The sequence below is a fragment of the Phlebotomus papatasi genome, chromosome 1 (genome assembly GCF_024763615.1).
Source record: "Phlebotomus papatasi isolate M1 chromosome 1, Ppap_2.1, whole genome shotgun sequence".
NCBI lineage: Eukaryota > Metazoa > Arthropoda > Insecta > Diptera > Psychodidae > Phlebotomus > Phlebotomus papatasi.
Genome location: NC_077222.1, coordinates 62,819,822 through 62,846,046, shown reverse-complemented (window position 1 = coordinate 62,846,046; position 26,225 = coordinate 62,819,822). Strand labels below are relative to the sequence as shown.

General features: G+C 34.5%; 1 protein-coding gene across 1 annotated transcript in view; it reads left to right on the top strand.

Annotated features, from left to right (window-relative positions):
• The first annotated feature begins 7,697 nt into the window (after positions 1-7,697).
• Positions 7,698-26,225, top strand: part of LOC129799973 (homeobox protein unc-42) — a 41,175-nt gene continuing 22,647 nt past the window's right edge. Inside the window, exon 1 of the mRNA XM_055844302.1 lies at positions 7,698-8,898. Coding sequence (XP_055700277.1) covers positions 8,520-8,898 — 379 coding nt within the window. The 5' untranslated portion in view covers positions 7,698-8,519. The remainder of the gene's footprint in view (positions 8,899-26,225) is intronic.

The window sequence follows — 26,225 nt, the reverse complement described above, 5'->3', positions numbered from 1 at the left end:
GAATTTAGTCACTACAAAGCTTGAGATGGTAAAAGGCATGGAAAGGTATCGATTACAAAAAAATGTAAAAAAAACCTGGTGTGACATGATAACTTACTTTCGATATTATCGACTGTCGATTCTGAAAAATTTAATTAAACGATAGCTGGACTTCATGTAACTATAGATATTTACCAACAGTCATATCCTTTTAAAAGTATCACATTGAATGGCCCAACAATGCTTAAAAACTCAACATTTACTTAATTTAACAGATATAAATTTATCGATTTTATCGATTCGATAGTGTCAAAAAGTTATCATTCCACCCCTGATCAATGAGAATTATTTCAATACTTTGTATTAATTGATTCTTTATTTTTTATATCAGAAATTAGTCTTTTGAGTTTTTTAAATGAAAATTTTAGAAAATGTACCTTAAATGTTGTACCTTTATATGACTAATGGCCTCTACACATTGGGAGCAATTTTTGTCAAAAATTGCTTTTTTGAAGGAAATTCCCTGCAGCGTTGTAGGGGGAAACGTCAAATTTGTGTCAAAAATGCAATTTTTGACGAAAATTGCTCCCAATGTGTAGACACCTTAAGAGTTATAATTAAATGATTTTTTTTAATGTGCTGAAAAACATCTTGATAACAAATTCTGTTTTTTAGTCTTCGTGATCCACGTAACCCCTTAAGCTCTTCTACACTGAGAAAAAATGATGGTGCGATTAACTTTTTTTCCTCATAACTTTAACACTTTTTAGGTGTAAAAATATATCAACATTTTTTAATGTTAATTTTACACCTTTTTAAGGGTAAAATTAACATGAAAAAGGATAACTTTAACCCCCACTACACCTAAAAAGGGTAATATTTACACCGATTTCGGATAAATACTGCAGGGTAAAATTAACATTTCCGGAATGTTATTTTAACTTTTTCGGATTTCTCTCAGTGTACGCTCTAATATTGCTTCTGTCCTGCATTAACATCTATTGCAATATTGCTTCATCTATTTCTAACAGGATTTAGGTCTGGTGAACTGCTGGATAATCCAAAATTTCTATTTTTTTCTCCTGGAACTACTTCATTATAAGCATTCCTTTATGAATTTCCACATTATTCTGCTGTAATATGACATCGTCACTGGGTTGAACTCGGAAAGTGGTACCAAGACATCTTCAATAATAATAATAATAATAATAATACTGGCACAACATTCCATGAAGGAACAAGGCCTTCCCGCAAGAGGATTTCTAGTAGACATGCATTATTATCTTTTCTTGTACGGGATAAGGTTTTCAGTCCCATGCCGCCCATGCCCATGGAATCAAGTGCAGTGAAGCTCACTGGATGCAATCCGAACACCTTTAACGCCAGAAAAATTCCTGGTGACCTATAAGGGGTTCGAATCCGGGACACTTGCATCATAGAGCGAGTGTTCTACCACTTGACTCATTGAGTGCACATCTTCAAGTATTACACAAAATTTTTCAGTTCACAGGAACGCCCAAAATTAATAGTTTTCTGTGATTTTTTTTTTTTGTAACCTTCTTTTCAATGTAAAATTTTCAAGCGCCATTACACATGTCTTGAGAAAATCAAAAATATTTTTATTTAAATTTTGAATACAAAATGGCGGCCCAGCAGTGTCCGGACTGATTTCGGGATTTTCGCTTTCGGGATTTTCGTTTTCGGGATTTTTGAGTTCGGAATTTTCGGTTTCGGGATTTTCGCTTTTGGGATTTTCGAGTTCGGAATTTTGCCCGGCACCGGGGAATAATATGAATGTTCGAAGCCAAAGCCTTAAAACTTACCCCCAATCAACAATTGTATCTTAAAAGGCATTTTGTAAGTAAATTTACGTCAGTAAAACTTTATAGAAAAACATAGGGATATAAAAAAAAATATTAATTTTTGCAGCAACTTGAAAAAAAGGATTTTTTCTAAAAAAAAACTTTATTTCAGAGTATTTTATATGAAACCGGCACGAACGTGCTCTCCGTGGTATTACTCTGAGACCTCTATTTAAATATTCATGAGATTTAACCTGAGTCTATTTAGGCCCTAATCTCTCAATTTCTTTCATCTACCCGGGGAACACTTTTCTTCACAGGTCTCACGCATGATCCAGTTACCGGAATTCTTAGGTTTTTTTTGGGTGTTAACATATGGTTGTAGTGAGAATCTCATTCCTCACAAGCACACTCTGTTTTGCCCGCTATGGTTCTTACCACATATGAGCATGTTCTTGGCTTTGGTACGTCCTCGGGATTGAATTAAAATGCTGGGATGTGGAAAAGTGCAATAGTGGTTGAATGCGAACAATGCACAGCCTGATGATTTTATTTCCTGGGGAAGAAACATTTTTGTCTTCGCGAAACTTGAGAAAATTCGAAAATTTTCCCATTTTGTCGTGCAATACAATTGCAATTATGGAGAAATCGTGCATCACTTGAATTATTTGTTTATTTGGAGAAATTTAATTTTGTTGTTAAACTTATCGAAGTCATTATCCTGCACAAAAAAAAATTATACTGAGCAAACTCACGGAAACACCAAACTATTGAATGCACAAGACAAGGATGGTAATTTAAGGCACGTGCGAAAAATTGGACGCTGTTAGAGCATGTGATTTGGTGGTGGAATACAAAGTACCATAACTCCTACTTTTTAGGTCCCAAAAACATGATGGATGCTGTGAAAATTAGTCGTAGCAAATTATTACTTACTCCAATTATTTAGCACACTTTTGGGTGAGGTTGAAAAAGTCGGGCCGCACTGTGCAGGACTTTTCTTCCCATGAACAGCACATGACCACATAGAGACCATAATTAGGCTCACGTGTTTCCACTTTGAGTTAAACCTCGCTATTGGGTCCTTATTAGAGTAAATTGGCGAGTTTATTTATTGAGCATTCAACACTTGCATCACGTCAAAATATTTAAGTCATGCTGACAAAACATTCACACCAGTACCCTTTAATTTAAATCAATCATACAAAATTGTTAGTAACGCTTTTATAACTTCCTGTGGGATAAAAAAATCTAATGGGAATATTTAGAGATAGAATTTGAAGGGGTTACGTTGAGTCTAACAATATCCAAATTTTATTATTATTTTTTGGATATGTTTTATTTCAAACCATTATGTCAAAAATATCTTCTCAAAGTTTTAAGAAATTCGGAATAAAACTTTAAAAATAGAGCCTTTAGAAATTTTTGTCGCTATATGGGTGACTAATGGGAAGGGTAAAATTTATTGGTTTTCTGCTCAAAACTCTATTTTTAAAATTGTTGATTAATATTTTTAGAAAATGAATAAGCCAATTGATATTTAAATTTTGCAAATTTGTTCTAGAGGGATCACAAATAATTTCCCAAACGAAATATGCAAAATATGTCTGGCATCGTACTCTTATTGCACAAAAATTTGGTTACTCATACTGCTATTTTTTCTCTAGATTTCAAAAGAAAAAGTCCATTATATATATATTTTTAAATCTACTTTGAGACATCACAAACAAATAAAGGTTTTTTTAAGTAAATAGTTCACTGATCGAAAGTTTTGAACTTTTTGCAAACACTTTTAATTGAAGAAAATTAAGAATATATTAACCAGATGATATTTGATAGGGAAAAGTGGCCTACATTTGAATGTGCCAGCCGTGCCAGCCTTTGAATATTTTAATTTTTCTCTTGCCAAGCAAAAAATCTCATTTAATAGGAGTAACTTTGTTTTATAGAATAGAATATTTGTTTTACGAAAAAAAGCGAAAAATTGAAAAGTTCAAAGGCTGAAAAACGTAGGTCACTTTCCCCTATACCTTTACTAGAGTGCCTGCTTTCTAATTCGGACGATTGGGAGACAAAATTATAAAAAAAAATGTCCACTTCCGTTATTCGGATGGATTTTTTGAATGTGTTTAACATCTCGAAAATAAATAAAAGTTTTTTTTTATATTTTGTAGTGATCAGAATAAATATTTTAAAAACAAATTAATTAAAAAGACACTAAATCTATGTTTTTATGATCTATTTTTTAAACAAAAATTTCACAGATTAATTTGTTTTCAAACATTTTGAATGAAACCATGAAGATGTCATTCGAATAACTCCGTTCCGAATAAGAAAGCGAACACTGTATTTAGAATTTAAATTGTTAGAATATTTTCAATCATAGGAAATGCTAATTTCACTGTGTCAAATTTCAAGCCCCTATTCTGTAAAGTTGCATTTTAGGATTACAATAGGGGAAAGCGTGTTAACTTCGGATGACTCAGGCTTCGAACAACTCATTTTTTCAATAAGTTTTTATTGTATTTGACTCATTATAATATCAAAAAAATTTGGGCAAGACATACTTAATTTTTTTTTAAAGCCTCGACACGATTAATAATAAATTATAATATTATGAATTAATAGCCAGTTCAATGCCTCAAATTTCCTAAAAAGAGCCATGGATCAAATAAGTGAGAACGTAGAAAAAAAAATGAGTTGTCTGAAGCTTAAGGCGTCCGAAGATTGCGTGTTTTCCTCCACTAATATTTAGAGATCACGATATGTTATTTTTCGTTTATTAGTTTTGTAAACTCATCATAAACTTAGATTTATTTAAAAAGAATAAATTGAGAGTCGTTCCATAGAATCAATTGAGAAGATTATTGAGAAATCATACCTATTTGTTCTATTTAAATTTATTTAAATCAATTTTAGTGTGCCAATTTTGACTTTATCTTCCTAAATAATAGGATACTTTAATAGTTACTTCTCAGAATAAACACATTATATCTGAATAGCGAGCAGTTTTTGAGATTATAATAAAATTTTAGAATAGGTCTATAGGGTATAATCATACTTTACTCATTAAAATTTTGAGTGTCATTCACATTAATTGAATTACTTAGGGCGCTTAGGGCAGTTGACTAAAAAAGTCGAAAAGTGCTGAAAGTTGGGCACACCGGAAGCTATGCCCTACACAGATTTACGACTTAAGCCAAAAGACGGCTTAGTGAGAAACTGTAGTCTTATCATTATTTTGATTTAATTTATGTTAAGCGGTCTCTAGGCATAATTCGTAGGTGTGTCTGGCCCAATAGTTTATTACGTTAGGCTTAGCACACTAGCTAGGCTATTCCTTACGTGTGCTTCTTTTCAATTTTTTGTGTTTTATTTTTATTATTGAAGTATGGGGCTCTTCTTGTTATTTTGTACATTATTCAGTTTGTTTGTATTCAATTTGTTTTGTAAAAAATGTACATTCGCAGAGGACGGGATTTGAATTTACAACCATGATAATTGAGTCAGGGGTTTTACCGACCACGAGCCGAATTCATTTATGGATTACACCACGGACCTCAAGACCTTTCTAATTTTATACGGGCATCAGACCTAAGGCTTAGCTATATATGACTTAACTGCTGTAATTTTTTATCACTCATGATTTTTTTTGGAAAAATATACCTGAGGATTGGATTATTAAAGATAAATTACCTATTCGGCTATCAAAAAGGAATAAAACTGCTCTCTATTTAAGATTTTGAGACCTTCGGGTACTGGGCTAAGCCTCTAGTCTAAGACCGCTTTACTTTAATATTTAGAGATTCATCTATTAATTGATAGAGAGGAGGACTTGGTTCACAAAAATTGGTTTAAATTAACTTAAAGCCCTATAGGGGGAAGTAGGACAGCTTTGAATTGGGACAGCTTTAAGATTCCTTTTTTTCTCCCAATTTTAAATGAACTGAGTCACATGGGCTCTACACACTAAAGAAATTTATGTCCATTGAAATTGAAGCAAATTTCCTGTGCTTGTGTAAGGAAAAGCTTTTCAATATGGACATAAATTTTTCTAGTCTGTATAGACCATTATCTTCATGCAATTCAGCTTCACAATTGCTTTGTTGGACTAAATTATATCACGGTAAGATCCAGTTCCATTTAAAAATAGGAAAAAAATACCAATTTTAAAGCCGCCCCAATTCAAAGTTGCCCCACAGCCCCACTTCCGCCTAAGGTAAAATGCCCGAGTCGACCGGTGCTCAATTTTTGAATGTTTGATGGTGAATTTCTATAAAATTGTCACTGATTCATATTCATTTATGGAATAATTGACCTATTAATGTTAGATCATACGCCAAATATTAGTGAAAATATAAATAAATTGAATAAATAACTCTACCGGTCGAATTGAAAAACCGGTCAATTTGAGAGCACTTTACTTTACATATTTTCACGTTAAAAAAGTAATGTGAATCACTTTCAAATTTATTGAGAAAGTGTTTTACAGGTAGAGTGAAAGGAACACCTATTGACACTTTAAGAACTCGTGTCAGGACCTATTGACACCATATTCGGTACCATTTGGAATACGAAATTCGAACACTTATCCTTATCGAAAAACTTAGATTAATGAAAAACGCCATATTACTTACATTTTATTAGATATGTTAAATAAATTTCAACATTTTGGCAAAAGTGTCAATAGGGATTCCCTGTCGAAGAGGTGTTCATTCGACTCTACTAGGGTACAAAGCATGTTTTGCTAGACTTACCCACGATTTTCAAAATATTTAGACCTATTGGACCTAAAGGAATTCGAACCCGAAACAGTTGCATCGAAGAGCAAGTGTTCTACCCTACACTGCGTGTAGGCGTACAGTTCACCTCTCACGTTTATGAAATTCTTAAGATACTACAAATAGAACTTTTTCATGAATGAACCAAACCACATGGAAAAGGGTCTTGATTGAATTGCTATTTCGGAAATCATGAGAATTTTCCAGATGCGTCTTCATGTCAAAATCAATCGGAAGTCTTATTCAACGCCCACTTTTGTGTCCTAATCTTGCATACATAGCGATTCAGCTTAAATACGGTCAATATGTAATCTTTTTTTTTATAGATTTTTTTTTAAATGGGATTTAATCATTTTTCATGCAATTTTTATTGACAAATTGAAAAAAAAAATGTAAAGTATAAAGGCCTTCAAATGGACATTTTTCATAGTTAAAGCACATAGCACAAATCTCATTCGCGAATAATAAATATGTTTAATAAGCATAAATATAGTTCGGAATGGATATTTGAGTGTACATAATGTATGGAAAGTAATTGGTGTAGTTATAGCATGTTGAATGAGGAAAATGAAATATTGCTCTGGGCAAAATATAAAACTCCACCATTTTGTCGATTATTGCACAGAAGAGGGGAAGATCGATTGGTTTCTATGGGAACGCCAGGACTCAAAGTCATTGGTGCGCCAGAAATTGAGCCAGGATCTTGGTGGTACCAACCCTATTGCCGTTCCTTTCGCACCCACAAGGGGAAAAATAAAAAACTTATACCACGGTGACAGCGTCAAAAAAAAATCCTGCGTATGGCTTACCCTGTTCTGCACATGGGTATATCCTTGCTGTTTCGGTCCCTCTTTCGGGCCATCAAAGCAGGAAAATGCGTGTACTTTGTTCATGAAATATGACAGCATTTATCCTTCTACAGTCACACTATTGTGTCCTATTGTTTTTACCGAAGCATGCACGACACTGGCGACTTTACCATGGTGCCTTAGTGTTGGACCGAAGTTAGAGAGCAATCTCCGTACTTCAGGACTCTGGGTAGGGATGCATATGGTGATCCTTGTCACACTGTACCTAGCTCAACTACACTTGATACACATCCACACAGTATTAATTTTGTTATTTGGAGAATTCATTTTTGGTCCGACAGACCACTGGTTCATATCACACCCCGTGATACCGTCGACACTGGAGAACACGAAGGAAGTTTTAATTATTCAGTTAATGGGGATAGTTTTAATGGACATATAAATTTGTATAATTGCAATTATCCATTCACGTGAATCAATTGTGACGGCAAATGTTAATTGTTTTAGAGTGCTCCCCTAAGGTTGCTCAAAAGACCTTTCTTGTGGTTAAGATCTACTGATTTTAGATCAAAAATAGTCGTGAACTGATTTTACTGCAAAAGTGACTGAAAATATGCAAATTCTATTTTAGGCCTTTGTTCTAGTTCTTCCTCAGTGAAAGATTTTCAAACTAAAATTGAGTGATACGGGTCCGTAAATTTTTCAACCTTACCGATACAGCCCTATACCAGTTATAGGGCTAGTCTGTTGTGATAGAACCCTAAAACTAAAGTTGTTTGGTTGATATAGATTTTGGGCCAGAAGTGCAATAGAAAACTGATATAGGGAAGAGAAAATTGAATTGATAATCAGACATTTGAGGCCTCAAACTGTATCTACCGCCGGATATATCGGCGCACTTGGAGAATTCGCTGGGAACGTCTTCGCCACGGCAGAGCTTCTTCGCCGGCAGCAAGTTGGATTTCAAAAATAACTGCCTGGCGGCCGGAAACGCTGGCGTCCCTGGTGGTGGTGGATCATCTGCGGCCACAGCATCCAACCTCGGACTAAGCCCCTCTAGTCCAGACTCTCAGCAATTTAATATCTTCCCGGCTATCTTCAGTCGCCAACTAAATTTCTCGACGGGTGCGTGTGGACAGGGCAAGCTCATGGATGACCTACGGCCAAATCTCGTGGGTGGGCTTCTGGGGCTGCAGCAGGGTCTCCTGGAGGATCATGCACTAGCCCATGGGAACCTCCAGCATGGTGGTCAGGAGTCCAAATTCATGGCACTCCAGGACAACAGACTTATGGGTATATCCTCGCATGAGAACCGTTTATTGGGCCTCACGCAGGATACACGTTCAGCGTCGGCGGCATCAGCCGGCGACAATAAGGCACCTGTCCAACGGAAATGCAGCAGCACCCCAGAGGACTTCAATGCCCTTTATGGTGGTCTGCCAGCATCTGGTCTCGCAGAAGCTCCATCCCATCATCACACCCCGACGCACACACCACCCACAAGATTGTCCGACCACACCGTCACAGGTAACAATTGCTGACCATCGTCGGCAGATGATGTCCACACAACCCTCAAACCCCTTTTTTTTTGCTCTTTTTGCACTCCATTTTCACCTTTTCATTCTTCAATGAGCTCAGGCTCATCGTTTAATGGAGATTATCGCCTTTTGTGCACTTTGTTGATGGCTTTCATGAGTGGCCATAGACCCTGTTCCACAATAGATTCTGTTCCGGCTATCGTGAGGGAGAATCAAATCTCCAGCACGCGCCGTGGATTAGCTCTTCAGTGAGGATTAACTCAACCACAAAGTGTTTCAATACGTGTCAGTGATCTTTGACAAATTTAACGTTTAACCAGGATTTTCCTCACGTGAACACATTGTGAAGTCCTTTACATTTTATGATTTTAGAGCAATTTGAACGCAGTGTCATTTTTGCTCGATTAAAAAAGAAATTTAGCTAATAAAAAAATCAAAATATAACCATTGCTCCATGTAAATTAAACTTTAAATTGAGTGAAGTTTTGGAAAAGGAACAATAAGGAATATTTAATTTTCACTTCAATAAAAAACATTGATCAGTGAATAATTCAAAATTGTTGCTAAAAAATCAACTGGTTAATATAGGGGAGACTAGGGCAAAATTTGTCAAAACGAAAATTTCAATATTCACTATTTTCTAAAATAAAAGAGATTGAGGCTTGAAATTTTTATTATAGATAGCCTTCATGAACCTTCTTAAACTTACAAAGTTTCAAGAAATTCGAGGAAGGATTATGTAAAATAAAAAATAATGAAATTTTGAGCCCTATTTTTGGAATATTTGGCTTACAGAAAATATAAATACTGATTAGCTCAATTTAAGCACATTTCTCGTTAAGATAGAGAAAAATTATCTTCGACAAAGTTGTAGAGGAATAAATTTCCTATAAAAATATGTGTATTTGATATTTTTAACGTTTGCGAGAGTAAAATGTCACAAATTATCCGAAGACTGGAAATTTTGAGAATCTCCACAAAATCGACTTTTAGAAAATGATTCGGAAATCACATTCCTTTCGAGATAGAGGAAAATAGTCTTCTGCAATGTTGTAGAGCAGTAAATTTCCTATAAGAATATGCTCAAAATAAAACGTTTAAGTTTTCTCAGAGCTCGTGAAAGAATTAAATATGCGTTTTGACAAGTTTTTTGCCCCAGTCTCCCCTAATACAAGAATGAAAAGTGATCATAAATCTTTTTAAATCAAATTTGAAACTGTATGATGGATAGTAACTTCTTATTTTTCTTCTTCAAGAATATTTCACAACTTTTGGGCATTTAGAATTAATGATTTCTATTTTATTTATACTGACCGAGTTTTAGATTTAGTGACCATTTTTACCAAATTTCATAAAAATACATTTGTTTAATTCTATTAATTTGAGAAAATTTGATTTGAAGCAGACTAAATTTAGTCATTTTTTTAATTGAGATATCCATTTATTAGACGATATCACCGTTAACTATTTTTACTAACCATAAGATTTAATTTTAATTCTACACCTTGGTTCTAAGACCGACGGGAAATGTTCATTCATTCATTCATTTTCAACCGCTTATCCCTATTGGGGTCGCGGGCCCATGACATCCAATCTAGCAGCCCACGCCTGTCGGTCCTCCGCCACTTCAGGAAGATGTTCGGGTTCGATCCCGAGGCGTTCCAAGGCAAGATTCTGAATTTGATTCAGCCACCTTGTCCTAGGTCTGCCTCGAGGCCGAGGTCTCCTCACAATGGCTTGCATAGCTTTTCTGGGGAATCTTTCTTCATTCATGCGTTGAACATGTCCATACCATCGAAGTTGTGATCTCTCAACCCGAAGAAGCAGCTCCTCGATTCTTAGTTCCTCACGAACGGCCACATTCCTCACTCGATCTCTACGAGTGATTCCCTTTACCGCTCGAAGGTACCTCATCTCGGCAGCTTGTACTCGCGATCTTACCCTTTCGGTCATTACCCAAATCTCATGACCATAGGTGAGAATAGGAATGAACACAGCTTTGAAAACCGATAATTTAGCCGATCGACTAAGCTCGACCTTCCTCAACACGCTTCTGCCAAGCTCCCTCATTACTGCAGAAGCCTGACCGATTCGCGACGAGAGTTCTGCCTCCATCCTACCATCACTCGTGAATAACACCCCGAGATACTTGAACTTCTCCACCTGTGTCAATGAGTCTCCACTAACATGTAGAGTGCATTTCACAGATTGTCGGGAAATCACCATTACTTCCGACTTACCCACGTTCACCTTCATACCTGTTTCGGCACAAACATTTACAAATCGGTCAAGTGTGCGCTGAAGCTCTTCTTCGGAAGATCCAAAAAGAACCAAATCATCTGCATAGAGGAGATGGCTCACCCTGAAATCCCCAATACGAATCGCATTCCGCCCCCGACTGCGTTCCATAATCTTGTCCATGTATATTATGAACAACAATGGTGATAGAACACACCCTTGGCGCAGTCCAACACTCACTTGAAAACCTTCCGATTTGGATCCGTTTACACGAACACAGCTACTACAGTCTCTGTACAATGACTGAATGGCTCCTATCAATTCTTCATCCAGTCCGTACTCGTGCAGTACATCCCAAAGTTGTTCTCTCGGTACTCGGTCATATGCTTTTTCCAAATCTATGAAACAAGCATAGAGTGGAATTGCATACTCCCAAGCCTTTTCGACAATCATCCTCAGGGTAAAAAGCTGATCCGTGGTGCTTCTACCAGGTCTGAAACCGCATTGTTCCTCACCCAGTCTGGGTTCGACTATTTCTCGACATCTTCTCTCAAGGATTTTGGCATACACTTTGCCGGGCAAACTCAGAAGGGAAATTCCCCTATAATTGGAGCAATCTTTCTTGTTTCCCTTCTTGAATATGGGTACAATGACCCCAACTTGCCAGTCCTTTGGTGCTCTCCCACTTTGCCAAGCCACCTTAAAGACACGCGTGAGCCAATTGACACCCGCTATACCCATGAGTTTTAGCATTTCGGGACGTATTTCGTCAATTCCTGCAGCTTTTCCATCCTTCAATTTACTAATCGCATACAGGACTTCACTCTCTGAAGGACTACTTTCCTCCCTGCCTTTACTCCTGGGTACGTCATCATCAGTGCCTTGCTGAGGATTGAGCAATTCTGAGAAGTACTCTTTCCAGCGATTTAAAACCTCTTCCTCTTTGGTCAGAAGATTCCCTTCCTTGGATGTTACTCCTTGGATGGAATTGCTCTTCTTCCCTCGGAGTCTTCGGACTGTTTGCCAGAAAGTTTTGTTTGCCGACCTATAGTCAAGCTCCAGCTTTTCACCGAACTTTTTCCACGCCTCCTCTCTAGCGGCTTTAACTGCGAGCTTTGCAGCCTTTCGCGCCTCAACATAACGATCACGAGAATCAGAATCCTTACATTGTATGTACAACTTGTAAGCCTTCTTTTTCTCTCCAACGGCTTCTTTTACTCCCGGTGTTCCCCACCAAGATGACCGTTTCACGTTGTTCGTCACATTAATGCGCTTAACGCCACAAGCTTCTGTAGCCGAGGCCAAAATGGCTGTTTGGAAGCAGGCCCATTCAGCCTCTATGTCAGAAGGAGACTGTGGAATTTGTTCAAACCTTTCCTGTATGCCCTTCACAAATTTTTCCTCAACGTCTTTCTTCTTGAGACTCTCCCACCTAATGCATTTAAGCACTTTGCTCTTACCCTTAGGTAGAGCGGGAGGATCTTCGTTGAGGTTAATTTTTGCAAAGAGCAGGTGGTGATCAGTTGACAGTTCAGCACTGTTAAAAACTCGAACGTCTTGGACAATTCTTCTATCAACACCGGGAACCAGGACAAAGTCAATTATTGACTTAAGTCCTCGTTTTGTGTCTTCCCAGGTGTATTTATGAATCTCCTTGTGCTGGAAAAAGGTATTCATGATCGAATAACCTTTGATTGCGCAGAAATCCAGGAACATTTTACCGTTCGGGTTCTCACTCTTATCCCCGTTCTTCCCAATCACACCCCTCCATGTCTCAGAGTCAACACCAACATGGGCATTGAAATCCCCAAACAACACAACTGAATCCGCTTCAGAAGATGCCTTATTCAGGACTTCCTCCACTTCATCTAGGAAAGCTGGGTACTCTGACGATGCGTTCGGTGCGTACACCTGCAACACCGCCAGGGAAGATCTCTCAAGTTTGATCTTGATACCCATCACTCTCCCACTGTGTGTCCAGACATCACAAACCCTGTCTGACAGCCGAGGGCTTGTGAGTATCCCCACACCCGCCTGTGCAGACATTTCCGGTGCCACTCCAGACAGGAAAAGTTGCCACCCTTCCTCAAGATCCACAGTTCCACTACCTCTTTGCTTAGTAGACGAAACACCAATTATATCTAATTGGAATCTTTTTGCTTCGCTCTTAAGCTCCTGGTGCTTCCCTGTGAGTGAAAAGATATTCCATGTAGCCATTCTGAAGTGCCGTTGTCGTCGTGGTAGGCTTGTCAAACCTGATGTCACTCCAGAGCCTCTTCCGTTACTCTGGTGCCCTCCGACCCCGGGACCAGCGGTTGAAGCAACAGCTTGTCCATTGTCTCGCGTAGGTCGTTTCCGGTGCAATCCGTCCGACATCCGAGGCTCTTTGTTGTGTTTTTTTGCTGACAGGTTACTGTGACAACAGGGTGCAAACCTGATGCACAGGCCTCCTTACCCAGGAGACACGGGATTTGGGGTGGTCCGCGGTTTAGTATTCACTAAGGACTTCTCGTAGACGCAAAGATGCCGATACGTGCCTATAGCTATTTCCAAACAAACTATAGCCAGTTCTAAAACCAACTACAGCCATTCCCTATCCGCCACCTGGGACGCGCCCGATGGGTACCCCAACCACACGGGACGGGAAATGTTCAGTACATGAAATATGATTATGTAACTCTAGACAAATTCAATTGATTATGCGTATGTTTTGCAAAAAGTTTTTCAGAAACTTCTTAAATTATACTGTATTATAATTACAAGAAAAACATAAAACTATTAACAATACAAACTTTGTTAAAATAAGTTTGGAGTTACACGGAAAAACGGAGTTTCGACATAACAATGAAGTAGTAACTGATAGTCCTATATTGGACTTATAATTGATAAAAAAAAAATATCTTGTCCAGGTCCTCCATGCTAGGTCTGTTTATTAAAATTAATGCATTGAGACTCACCGATACTAGTCGAGCTCAAAGAGAGTATATAGGCAGTATGTACAATATGCTTTTTTTCGATTTGTCACCGGCTTGGAAGTAAACATTAAGAGATATATCGACTTCCGGTCTTCGGTGATCCTCACATAACTGAGTAGAACATCATCTCTATACGATTTCTTCCTTTTCGCCCTATCCAGTCAACTCCGTTTTCTGGAATATTTCGTAATAACTTCCAGATTTTATTTTTATTTTCGGATATGTTTTGAGAATAATTATGGTAAAAAGTTTGTCTATAAACACTTAAGACAGGAAAAAACCCTTCACTATCGAATTTTCGAAGGTCAAAGTTAAACTATTTGAGGTTCTATTTCTGAATTTAAATTTGGATTTTTTTTAAAAGTTCTTGAAATTTCCCAACTGGCTTCATCGGTCTTGATCGGAAATAAATCTTTGAAGTTCCCTTAAATTGATTTACCTTAATCTTCTTTTTAATCAATTTTATTTTTCCGAGTGCTTATAGGGGGAAATGGGGCACTTTTGAAAATGGGCTCTTTTTCCTATTTTTAAAAGGAATTAAGGCTATATTTAGTTTCACAATGGATTTGTAAAGCTCGTAAATCTAAATAATACCACGGTAAAGTCTAGGTCCGTTTAAAAATAGTTGAAGAAAGTCCATTTTCAAAGTTGCGCCAATTCAAAGGTGCTTCACTTCACCTTAACGAGATTCTAAATACCGAACGGTAAAAGATACCGACATCCGGTCTTCGATGGCCCCCTCCCCCTATAAGTTAATATTATCTAAAACAATTTATTTTCATTTTTTTCGCACTCTCTCGCTTCTGAAACCATGAGTTTTGGTTTGTTTCGAAATATAATTTAGAAAGGGTCTAGGCACGGATTACTATAAAGAAAGTTTATACTTAGTTACTATATATACTATAAATTTATATCCCCCTTCTGCCAAATTCTTTTTAGAGCAAATGTTGAAGACGTTAAAAAATATTTCACAAATAATAAATTTGTAAAATATTTAAAGCTGCTGCAAAATATATAAGGTTAGTATACAAAATTGTGTACTTAGCTAAATTTTCAATTTTTGAATGGTTTTCTGAAAAATGTATGAACCAATTTAAACTGCTAGTAAACCGATCCGAACTCAAAAATAGTACGATATGAAAATTCACGAAGGCCTCTATCTCATAAGTTCGAGCATTCTGCAAAGTTAGGGCGCTTTTCTATGTATACTTTTCAATTGAAAATGTGTTTTCTTTATACTAAAATTAATCTAAAGAATACCAAAGATACTTTTCGCAAAACCGTTTTTCTTTTTTTACTAAATTCTTGTAACTTTTTAATAACAGATTTTTTCGGAAAATTCTTGCTTTCTTAAAGATCATTAAGCTCATAATTATTAATTACTTATAAAGCCTAAAAATTTAGCAGAGGAGCCTGGAGCGTTTTCAATAAGCTGAAAATTTTTACTGCTCGAACTCAAAGAGAGAGATACTTTTTACATGTACAAAAGGATTACTAATAAAATTAGCGTTTCACAATATAGGGTTATTTTTAAACAACGTATCATATATTTTTTTAAAACAAATTAATGGGTCAATCAAGTTACAGCAACATTCCATCCAGTTCTTTATTTTTTTTTTTAAATTGCTTGATATTGAACTTACGTGAAATTAGCTCCACCATTCCCCAAGTTATATTGTATTCGATAAAAAAGAAATAACTGAAGACTTGAAAGATATACATTTAGATAATTCTATACTCTATACCATTTTTTAAACTTTAAGGTTTTTAAGTTTTATCGACTTTATAATAAAATTTTGAATTTATGTGCCCGAAACACAAAAATTACGTCTTTTAATATTTATTATCAGAAAAAAACAATTGTTACAATTTTAAACATTAAATTATCTATAAACAAATAAATAAATTAGCTTTGAACTAATTTTGCACATCAAATATTTTTAAATAGTTTAACGATAAAAGTAATTTTCCCAAAATATTCCACATTAAATTAATACAGTTCGCCACAAAAATTTATATTGTTGGCCATTTGCATATTAATTAAATTTTTATCTATTTTGAATAGTATTACTTTATACATAATATTTATTAAATTTTGGTTTTTATGTTAATAGTTCAATTGGATTGTTAATATTACATATTTATAGTACACAAGTTGTCACTATTTGGTTTATTAAAACCGAAGGACTTAATTGATCGTAATGATGAAATAGTGAATATAATATTTCTTTATATTAATAAAGACTTTAAAAAATACAAAACCCCGTAATATTATTCACTCTTTAAAAACAATAAAATGCGAATCAGACTGATTGCAGAAGGTTGGGTCTTTTAGATCTGAATATTCTCAATACGTGTTGAGAATTTTGTTCTTTTGTGAGATATTACGTGACATTAAAAAGTAAATTTTATTTAAATTTAAAGTTCTGTTGTGCTAACCAATGGCCTTGTGAAATTTGAATAGAAAATTCTAAAATAAATGGAAGATTTCGTAATGCATAATTAAATATATTCTTAACAATCATAGAAAAGATAAGATTTTATTTATATGTCCTAGATCAAAGTATTGCCTGAAAAATAGTTAATTTTAGCACCGAAAGACCGAGTTTAAGAATAATTTGACAAGTATTTTTAGTTTTTTCCAAATTAGTAGTTTATAATGAAATTGGCATAGTTTGAATATACCATACTCTATTTTTTTGTCATTTATTTAACCCTTTAGGGATCAGTTGGTCACCGGTAACCAAAAATTCCTTTTTTTTAATCATTTATAGTGGGTCACAAAAACTAAAAAACATTTAGTATATTTTTTTCAATATAGTGAAAAACTATTTATTTCAAACTCTTAAGCATTCAACTTAGTAACTCAGTACAACATTCAAATTAGATTTTCTAAAATCTTCTTATGATAATTTTAAAAATTTAGCTGGTGGGGCTTACATTTCCTGACCTTTTTTAGGGGTTACGTGGGTCAGAAATACTTTAAAAAAAAAAACAGCAAGCCTAAGAGCTTGAATTAAATAATTTTTTGAAATATTCAGAAAAAATTTTCAGAAAATGTTTTGTTTTTTAGTCTGTGTGACCCACGTAACCCCTTAATAAAACTTACTGTGCGGTAGTCACGATTACTCAGAGTAGATTTACCAGAAGTCCAAAAATTATATATTTCCTGTTAACAGAATGATGAGTTAAACGCGTACTTGAATGAAGGATAGGGGGAAGTGGGGTACCTTTGAAAGTGGGGCACCTTTGAAATTGGGGTTTTTCACCTATTTTTAAATAAATTGAGGCTTTTCGTGATATAATTTAGCTTCACAAACAGATTAAGAAATTAAATTACATTATGATTTAACAAAATTTCACTTAAAAATAGAAGAAAAATCCTAATTTCAAAGGTACCCCACTCTCAAAGGTGCCCTAAGGATGTTTATTTGTTTATTTCCCTATTTATTTTGCAATTATTTTACCCTATTTTCCTGATTTTACAATAGTAAACGTAAGGTAAAATCTACCGAAAATGATAATTTTTTTATAGGATTCTCCGAAGAACCCGAATTTAATTTTTTTTCAAAAATTCTTTGTTCAAGTTGTAGATGAGTTTATATGCTTTTCAAAAGAAGCTTCCGTAACTCAAGTTTCAGCGGTTGAGTTTTTAAAATTCTAATTAATTATTTAATTAATTATTGAATTAAATAATTTTTTATCGTGCTGAAAATAATCTAAAGAAAGTCTTTTGTTTTTTTTAGTCTGCGTGATCCATGTTACCCCTTAACCCTTTAAGGACGATTGGAGCACCGGTGTCCTATAAAGAAAATACTTTTCCTGACTAACTAAAGTTATTTTTTCTTAAGTTTGTACGCAATTGAAAAGTAAAAAGTTGAATGAATCTAGGAAACTTTTTGCAAGTCTCCAGGTATTTGCAATATAGTAAATATTTAAATTTAAAAATGACGAATTTTTAAATTCTCATATTGAAAAATTATTTTAATTATTTTTCTATATTTCCATTTTTTTTAAGCAAAACTGTTTTGGAAAAAGAAACTACAGTTCTCATACATATATTTTTCATTAGTTTGAAAATTATTATTCATTGGTACAGTCAGAAAAATTACTTAAACTTTTAGGGAATTTTTGTCCCTATCGCTCATAGAGGTAAAAAAATACATCGAATTAGATTTTTCAAAACCAAATATAAGACATTTCATTGATTTTGTTTATCGGTTAATTTTTTATTGTTGATTTCCGGTCCGTAAAAAGTGTCTCGTCGTTAAAGAGTTAAAAAGTTTCCAAGAATCCCATACCCATATAGAAGGAATATAAATTGAATCGATTCAGATCCTATATATATTACAGATTCTGAAGCTCTTTTTCCGTTCAGTCTTTTCTGATACTTTCTTATGCTTAAAAACCGTAAATTAAATATAATCTTTTAATACGTTGAAAAGCAACTTTCAGAAAATATGCTGAGTCAGTAGTCAGTAGGGGAAAGTGGCCTGCCTTTGAATGCGTCAGCTTTTGAATGCTTCAATTTTTCTTTTATTTCCCAAAGCTAAAATTCTAATTTGTTAATCGAAGTTAAAAGAAAATAGTTAATAGTATTAACTATAGTTCACAAAATAGAATTTTTGCTTTGAGAAATAAGAGAAAAATTTAAACATACAAAGGCTACCGCATTCAAAGGCAGACCACTTGCTCCAAATAAAGGAAAAATCCATTCATATTTATTCACGAATTTTAATTTATAAATTTCTCAGAAAAACTAAAAGTGTACCTTTTCACCATCGAATTTTTCATCGATCGACCATGTTTTCCAATAAAAAACACAATAAGGTGACTGTTGTTTATTCGTTTCGTTTAACATTTATGTAATATTTCTGGCTAATTTTTGTTAAATTAAGTGCTAATCTTTATTGTTAACGGTACGTGAAGTTTTCAAATGAAATAATTACATATTTCATGAAGAAAAAGTGTTTTTCTGAAATGTCTGCAAATGCTTCAATTGGAAACACCGGAAATATTAATTTTTTTGGAGAGATTTTCTTTTTGTTTTAGATGGGAAAAGAGAAAAGACCAAGAGTAAGAAAAAATCCTACAGTCAAGAGCAACTCAGCAAGGTTTCGGTTTCTCCTTTCGGTTTCACTTACACTGTTTGTCTCCAATTAGAAACTTTCCCTTGTCTCCATTTGGATTAATATGTTTCCAATTGAAGCATTTTACACTCGCGTATTTTTCTTGTATTTAAGAAGTTTTAAAATTATATCTAAAGAATTTTCACTAAACACTGGCATTCTAGAAGAGTCAAGGAGCAAACTTATGTAATTCTCTTCAGAAAAATGTTAATGTGTTAAATCTTCTGTCAACGTTAAAGCGTCTGAACATGATTTTGAATTAGGACATTTACCCTATATGGTATATTTTCTTTATTAAAATTAGCAGACAATTTTAATTTCCGAAACTCTTACATACTCAAAATTATCCCACCATCCGTACTAACCAAATTTAGAACTTATCCTGACTGTTAAAATCGTAAAATAATTAAAACACTTTAATTCCCGAAAATGAAACGCAAATAACATAGTTTTGTTAACATAGATCCGATTCGATTTTCTTATAATCAAGTCAAGGATTAAAAAATGTGTAATTCGACTTAATTTATTTTAATTGTGAATAACAGGAGCAAAGTTTTTTTCTGAAATTGTCTAGATTCATCTTCGTCCTTAAAGAGTTGATATACTCCCTACAGAGCTTTTTGCGTGAAAAACAAATAATGCATGACGATGGAAGAGAAGTTATGATAGACACCTTTAACATTTTTTACAACTGTTCCTGTGCAGAGAAAAATCCTATGTCCTGTGGGCTTCACTTGAATATTGGATTTAAGTTGATTAGTTCAATTCGTAAACTCCAACAATATCTACAAGAAATGTGAGCTCTGAGGGTTTTCTGTGCAGCAGAAAATTTGTACACAACAAACTCTCCATAAGAGGCACATTATTTTGTTTATACGGTTTGAAAATATACGATTTACGAATAAACAATGCATAAAATTGCACAATAACATATGCAAAAATATTTAATTCTCCCTAATTTCTTTTTTCAACCAGTGGAAAAATCACATCATTCACCGGCAAAAGGTTCAAAGTGAAGATATTTGCATTATTATTTCAGGAATTAATGTGGCGTTTAAGCGATCTGGTGGGCGGACGCACTTCCCATTTTGTGCCGGAAAATTTGTGGTACACGACCTTTGCGATACACTTTTATAATTAGAAATAAACATTTGCATTTGTAATTGGGTTAATGAAATATTAGCCTCTACCTTGGCTTCTCACCAACACCGTCAAACATTGGATGGAGCTTGGAAGTAATTTGTCGGACATTTAGAAATCATTTGCATACATTATCCTTTTTGGGGTATGAATCACGAAACAGGTACCCATCATCACCTTTTCTCTCATAACTTAATGCCAACGATGCGACGGAGCTCATAATCATAAATTCTGGCCACAGTATTGGGGCTTATGGGGATGGTTCTTGTTGGTCTCACCTGAAACGCAATATTGGGGAGAAGGGGTTGTGTGATATCAAGCAATTTGTATGCTCATGTGAATGCCATATGAAATTGTCTTTCGTCTGTTTGAGAGTCACATTTGCAAGAGGCTTGAGACACAAATGCACACTAACTAACCGTAAATACCATAAATAATGATTGACAAATTAGCCACCGACGGCACGATAAGGACCACAAGGATTCTATGGGGAGAGTGGGTTATTCTCCTGCTGCTCAATCTCTCTCTGGCGACAGATGCAATGTTGATCAAGTTTCACTAAATAGGACTCTGATGGGAAATCATTTGTAAGATTTCAATTGAAATTCTATGACAATTGTTGAAGTTCTATGGATAATAGCATCAAGGGAGGGTTTGATGTGCAACCCTACTGATTTTTCTGCACAGTCCACTCATTCTCTGGAGATTGTGCATCCTATTGAGAGGGTAGACGGTTTGGATGGTGTCAGAAGTCATCCTCATTTGTTAGCAATAATCGCATGGATTAAGTGTACTGGATCGCCTGGTTTTATCCCTCACGTGTTTTTCCAAAATTTCACCCAATAATACACTTATAATATTCTTCAGAGAAGAAAAAGATTCATTGATATTCCAACCGAGGAATTCTTTTAAGTCTGGAAGAACTTATGCAGAGGGTGGTGGTACAACATTTTTCAAGAGGGTTCATCGAGATCTCATTCACTTCATTGAAAATTTATTCTAGTCTCAATTACAGTACCCTGTCCGTGAAATACTATCGCATCAATGACAATAAATTAATTGAAGAGTAAATAATAATTATCATGTGAAAACAACAATAGGGATCGATTTTTCGTTTATTTAGCATGACTTTTCGACACTCCTCAAATGTTTAAAAAAAAATGGTCTTTTTCACTTTCGTATAGGTTCTTAAAAATATATAACACGATTTTTACATATTAATTGGCATTTGTTTACTATCAATAAAATTCAAATTTAAAAAGCTGAAACTCATTCTATAGTTCAAAACTGATCTCCATTGCTAGGCAAGATTACTTCTTAGCGGATTCAATTGTAACTTAATAAATATTTCCTAAAATTCTGCACACAAGAAGTTACTCGTTCTTCGGTAGGGCAGACCGGGGCAGAATTAGCCATGTAATAGTATTGTGGTATCTTATAGATTGCCTATGAGGGAATATTGAGGAAACCTCTCTTTATACTAAATATATACATACATCCCTTCCTATTCATTCAAATATTTATCAGCCTCATACAAACATTTTTTGTACAAATTATACACAATGAAAAATTTCATTTGGTGGTTAATTTTACGCCGGTCTCCCCTGTATGTGGCTAAGAGGGGAAGCTCTTATTTTACTGCACGAACTCAATGAGAAAGCAGTCATATAATCCACTTTATTTTCAATATGTCACCGACCTATAGCACATACGATAAGAGATATCAACTTCCAGTCTTCGGTGACCCTCCCCCTCATAAGTGAACATTATCTCCAGATGTGTTTTTCCTTCCCCACTCCCCGTCTTTCCCATCAAAAACCAGTTTTTTTTTGTTTGAACTCAATTTGAATTTAAAATATTACATTTCAAACTTGAGACTTTGACGTTTGCATGCAACTATGCCGAAATTTTGCACACTTACCCTAACATACACAACTTATAATAATGTGATTTTTTTATATGATTTCTATGCGTACTTAAACCCAAAATACTTTAACATTACAAAATAGGCTTAAAATTTAAATCTATATGTCACTTTGGAATAATTTATTAAGCAAGAAAAAGGTATAGAAAAGATTTTTCATATAAATTTAATTCGCAATACTTTCTCAAGAACTCATTCTTCACAGAATTTATTTTTAATGCGGATTTTAAAAGCTTTTCCAGGGTTATTTTTTTCAAAATAACATTATAAATTCTGGTGATGCACTTTCTAAAAAAAATAAATCATATTATTTCTTGTTGTTTATAAAATTAAAACTTCGTTCTATCTTAACCAATACAATTTTAAAGTTTGATTTGGCAAAATGAAAGTGTTGTCAAATTTTCAATGTTCCATTGATATATTTTTTCAATAAAGAGGAGGGTACTTTAATATACTTTAATTCTATAAAAACAGCTTTAAGTAGAAAATCATTCTTTAGAGTTTCTTACAATGCGATAAATTGACGTTCTCCATCCTCCCAAAAATTAGTAATAAGATGTGGTTTGAAGATTTACCAAAGATGGAAAGAGAAACTATCTGTGATATTAGTAGGATAATAAGCAATCACTATAGACTGAAAGCTCACTTAGCTAGATTTAATATAGTTGACAACGCACTATGCGAAGCTTGTGGTTTGTATGAAGATATTGATCATGTTTTATTTATTTGTCCGAGATTTGTGCATGGAAGGGCTGATCTGTTGAATAGTTGTCGTACTGTGTGTTCTAGTTTATGTGTGAGAGATATTATTTCCTCAGTGATGTCGTCCAAAAATATTGTACCTCTTAAAAAAATCGTGACATTTTTGAAATCACATAGCGTTTCAATTTAAAGGGATAGATGCATGTTTTCAAGTTAATTGGCGGTCATACATGGCAAAATTTTGCCAACGACCTAGGGAATAGGGATGGGAGTTAAAAAAAAAAAACAATGCGATAAAATTTTTCAGGCAAACGATTTAATAGTTTCCATGCATTAGATTTAACTGTGAGAAGCATCTCGGATCGTAAGGTTTGCAGGTCGGATCGTGTTCAGTCAAATTTAAAAAAAAAATAAATAACGAGATTGTAAGTATATTGTGCAAATAATATCACTTTTTTTATACATATTTAATGAACAGAATCAATTTTCTCGTCCAGTTTTTAAGAAAATTATAATTATTCATCTCAATTCAATTCAATTCAATTTATTTAAAATATAATAATTAGGAAAAACTGTCCTCTGATCAATAAATGGCCTTACACAGTAAATCAGGACGAGGCATTGCCGTATGATTCAAGACAAGACCCCTCTTTCGCTCCCTTGGCAAACTTGGCAAAGCATTCCAGAAATATGGAATTGCGAAAAATACGACTCTCTGAACTCGGTACACGAAACTTGGAAGATGATCGAGCAATCGCAAGCTATGCGAGGTTCCGCAAAGATATCATTTATTGAACTTCTAGTTACAGTAGACTCTCGCAAATTCGGCTCTTTTAAGATCGGGCTACTTTTTAATTCGTGCAGCAGTTACATTTGAAAAAAGTTTGTTGTCATTTTTCAAGTTTGATTATGATTATCAAATGAATCTATTATGCTCAAATTTGGCATGGTTTGTCTTAGATTTGAGATTTGATGTGATTTTGCATTATTAAAGGATTTTCATGCAATTTACGTTATATATGAGTGTGTAAACTCAATATCTATATGCACATGAATAAAAAATCGTTGCATTTCAAAAAGTTTGTCGCCCGAATTTCTGTCTAATTCAGCTGACATTTCGGTTCCATATGCCCGAATTTGAGAGAGTCTACTGTATTAGTTAATATTCTTTACAATCTCAAATTTTGTGGTTCGAGGTGAAATCCGATCTCGTCAGATCGGGCCCAAATTTTGGATCTACACGTTTTGACACTCAAACCTCTTCTTTACACGCACCTCTTCTTCTTCTTTTCACGCATTCCGAGTTTCAAGCACCCCGATTTGCATGCATTTCGAGGTAGCCTGAAGAGAATCTCCGCTACCATAAGCTTATCTGAGCTTATCACTGGTCAATTTTGGATTATGCGATCTTCACGTTACATGATTACAATTAAACCTAATATTTCATTATTAATTTGAACAATAAGAACGAAAATGTACGTACAGTTTATAGAAAAATGGAATATTAGTGTTCTAATTGGTATACACAAAAAATGCCAAAGATGGTGGTTTAGGACAACCAAATTCTTCTCAATCAGACATAGGAGTATTTTTCTTAATCAGACGAATCCTACTTTAATTACCTACCTTATCTTCCAAAGTAATTTAAAAATTGGCAGGATATTTCTCCTTAAATTGTCAATTGATCTGATTTGCTACATATAGTTGATTTTCAAAACTTTTCATCAACAAAATGTTTCAAAAATATTAGGCTAAGTCTCAAGTTTGAAATGTAATATTTTGAAATTTAAATACAAATTGATTTTTTTTATTCTTCTTTTGTAAGAGTGTTGCTTGGAACCTTGTAAAGAGTTTATCGTCTTTATTTACTCTAAAATCATTCTTAATATATTTTAAAATGAATAAAAATATAGACATAGCTTTGGTGCCCTATTTCGGCCACCTTCATTCTCATAGTTCCTTGCCCTTCGGGAATTCTTCCAATATCTTTTTCACGTCATCTCGTTTGTCATAGCTACATTTTTTGTTATTCTTTTGCATTGTATAATCTCTAGAGTACGTAAAATCTAAAAGTTTATGGAAATTCGAGGAAGAAAAAAGGTGGCCGAAATTGCAAGCTGGCCGGAATTTGGCACACTTACCCTAATAAGATCTACCATAGAGGCGGTTGGCATTGCCCACTTGGGGCGACTTTACCACCTGGCTCTTCGTAAGTTTTCTTTAATTCCAACACTTATGAATGGTTTTCATGAGTGGTTTTCATGAATACTTCAAAAATATGAAGTATTCGAAGCCCCAGAGTGTATATGTGAAGCTTGAAAGTCTTCCCTTATATGCTTAATGGTTGATCTCATAAAAACCATCGGATTAAGGAAACTTTCTCATCACTTAACTGATAGTAAGAAAGATCATTTACATCTCAGTGTTTTGATGAAAAGCATCCTTTTGGTTCAAGATTCACAAGGATCACTGATTGACATTTTACTTTCAATTTTATATTAGGTGAAATTATAAACTCATTAGAACAGTACACTAAAAAAAATAAGAGCCAGATTATTCACATTTTGAAATAGTGGATGATTTTATTGTAAAGTGAAAAAAATATTAAGGAGCGCGGTATAACTTTATTAAAAACTCGTTCTAACGGTCAACATATTTGAATTCTTAATATTAAATTGTTTTAAAGAACATTTTTATGTATAATCGGTGCTAAACATTTCTTGTGCATATTTGTACACAAACTATCCATAAATTTTTTCGATGCGAGAAAACAGCAACAAAATGTACTTCTACTTTCGAACAGCAAATTCGTATATCGATTGCGTTGTTATAAATTACTCGAAATTGCCTAATTTGTGTAATGTCATGGTCAGGTATTACTTGAAATCTTTTCGAACTCTGCGTCTCAGAAAGGATTATAATAAATACAGTTAAATGTAAATTATCATTAATGATTCACTTCTTTTTATTATCATTTATTAAAAACAGCAACATAATCAGAAAGTCTTGATAAATTTCTATGATCACTTACTGTCACTCTCCCTGGTGAAACTTGTATATTTGGCAATGATGAGGGAATGATTTTTCAAACATTGTAATAAAATATGTATATGGTTTACCATCCCGAGGGTGGAATGGGATGTAGAAGGGAAGAAATAGGGCACCCTTGTTGTGTGTCAGGAATACAATCAAAAGGTGTCGACAAGAG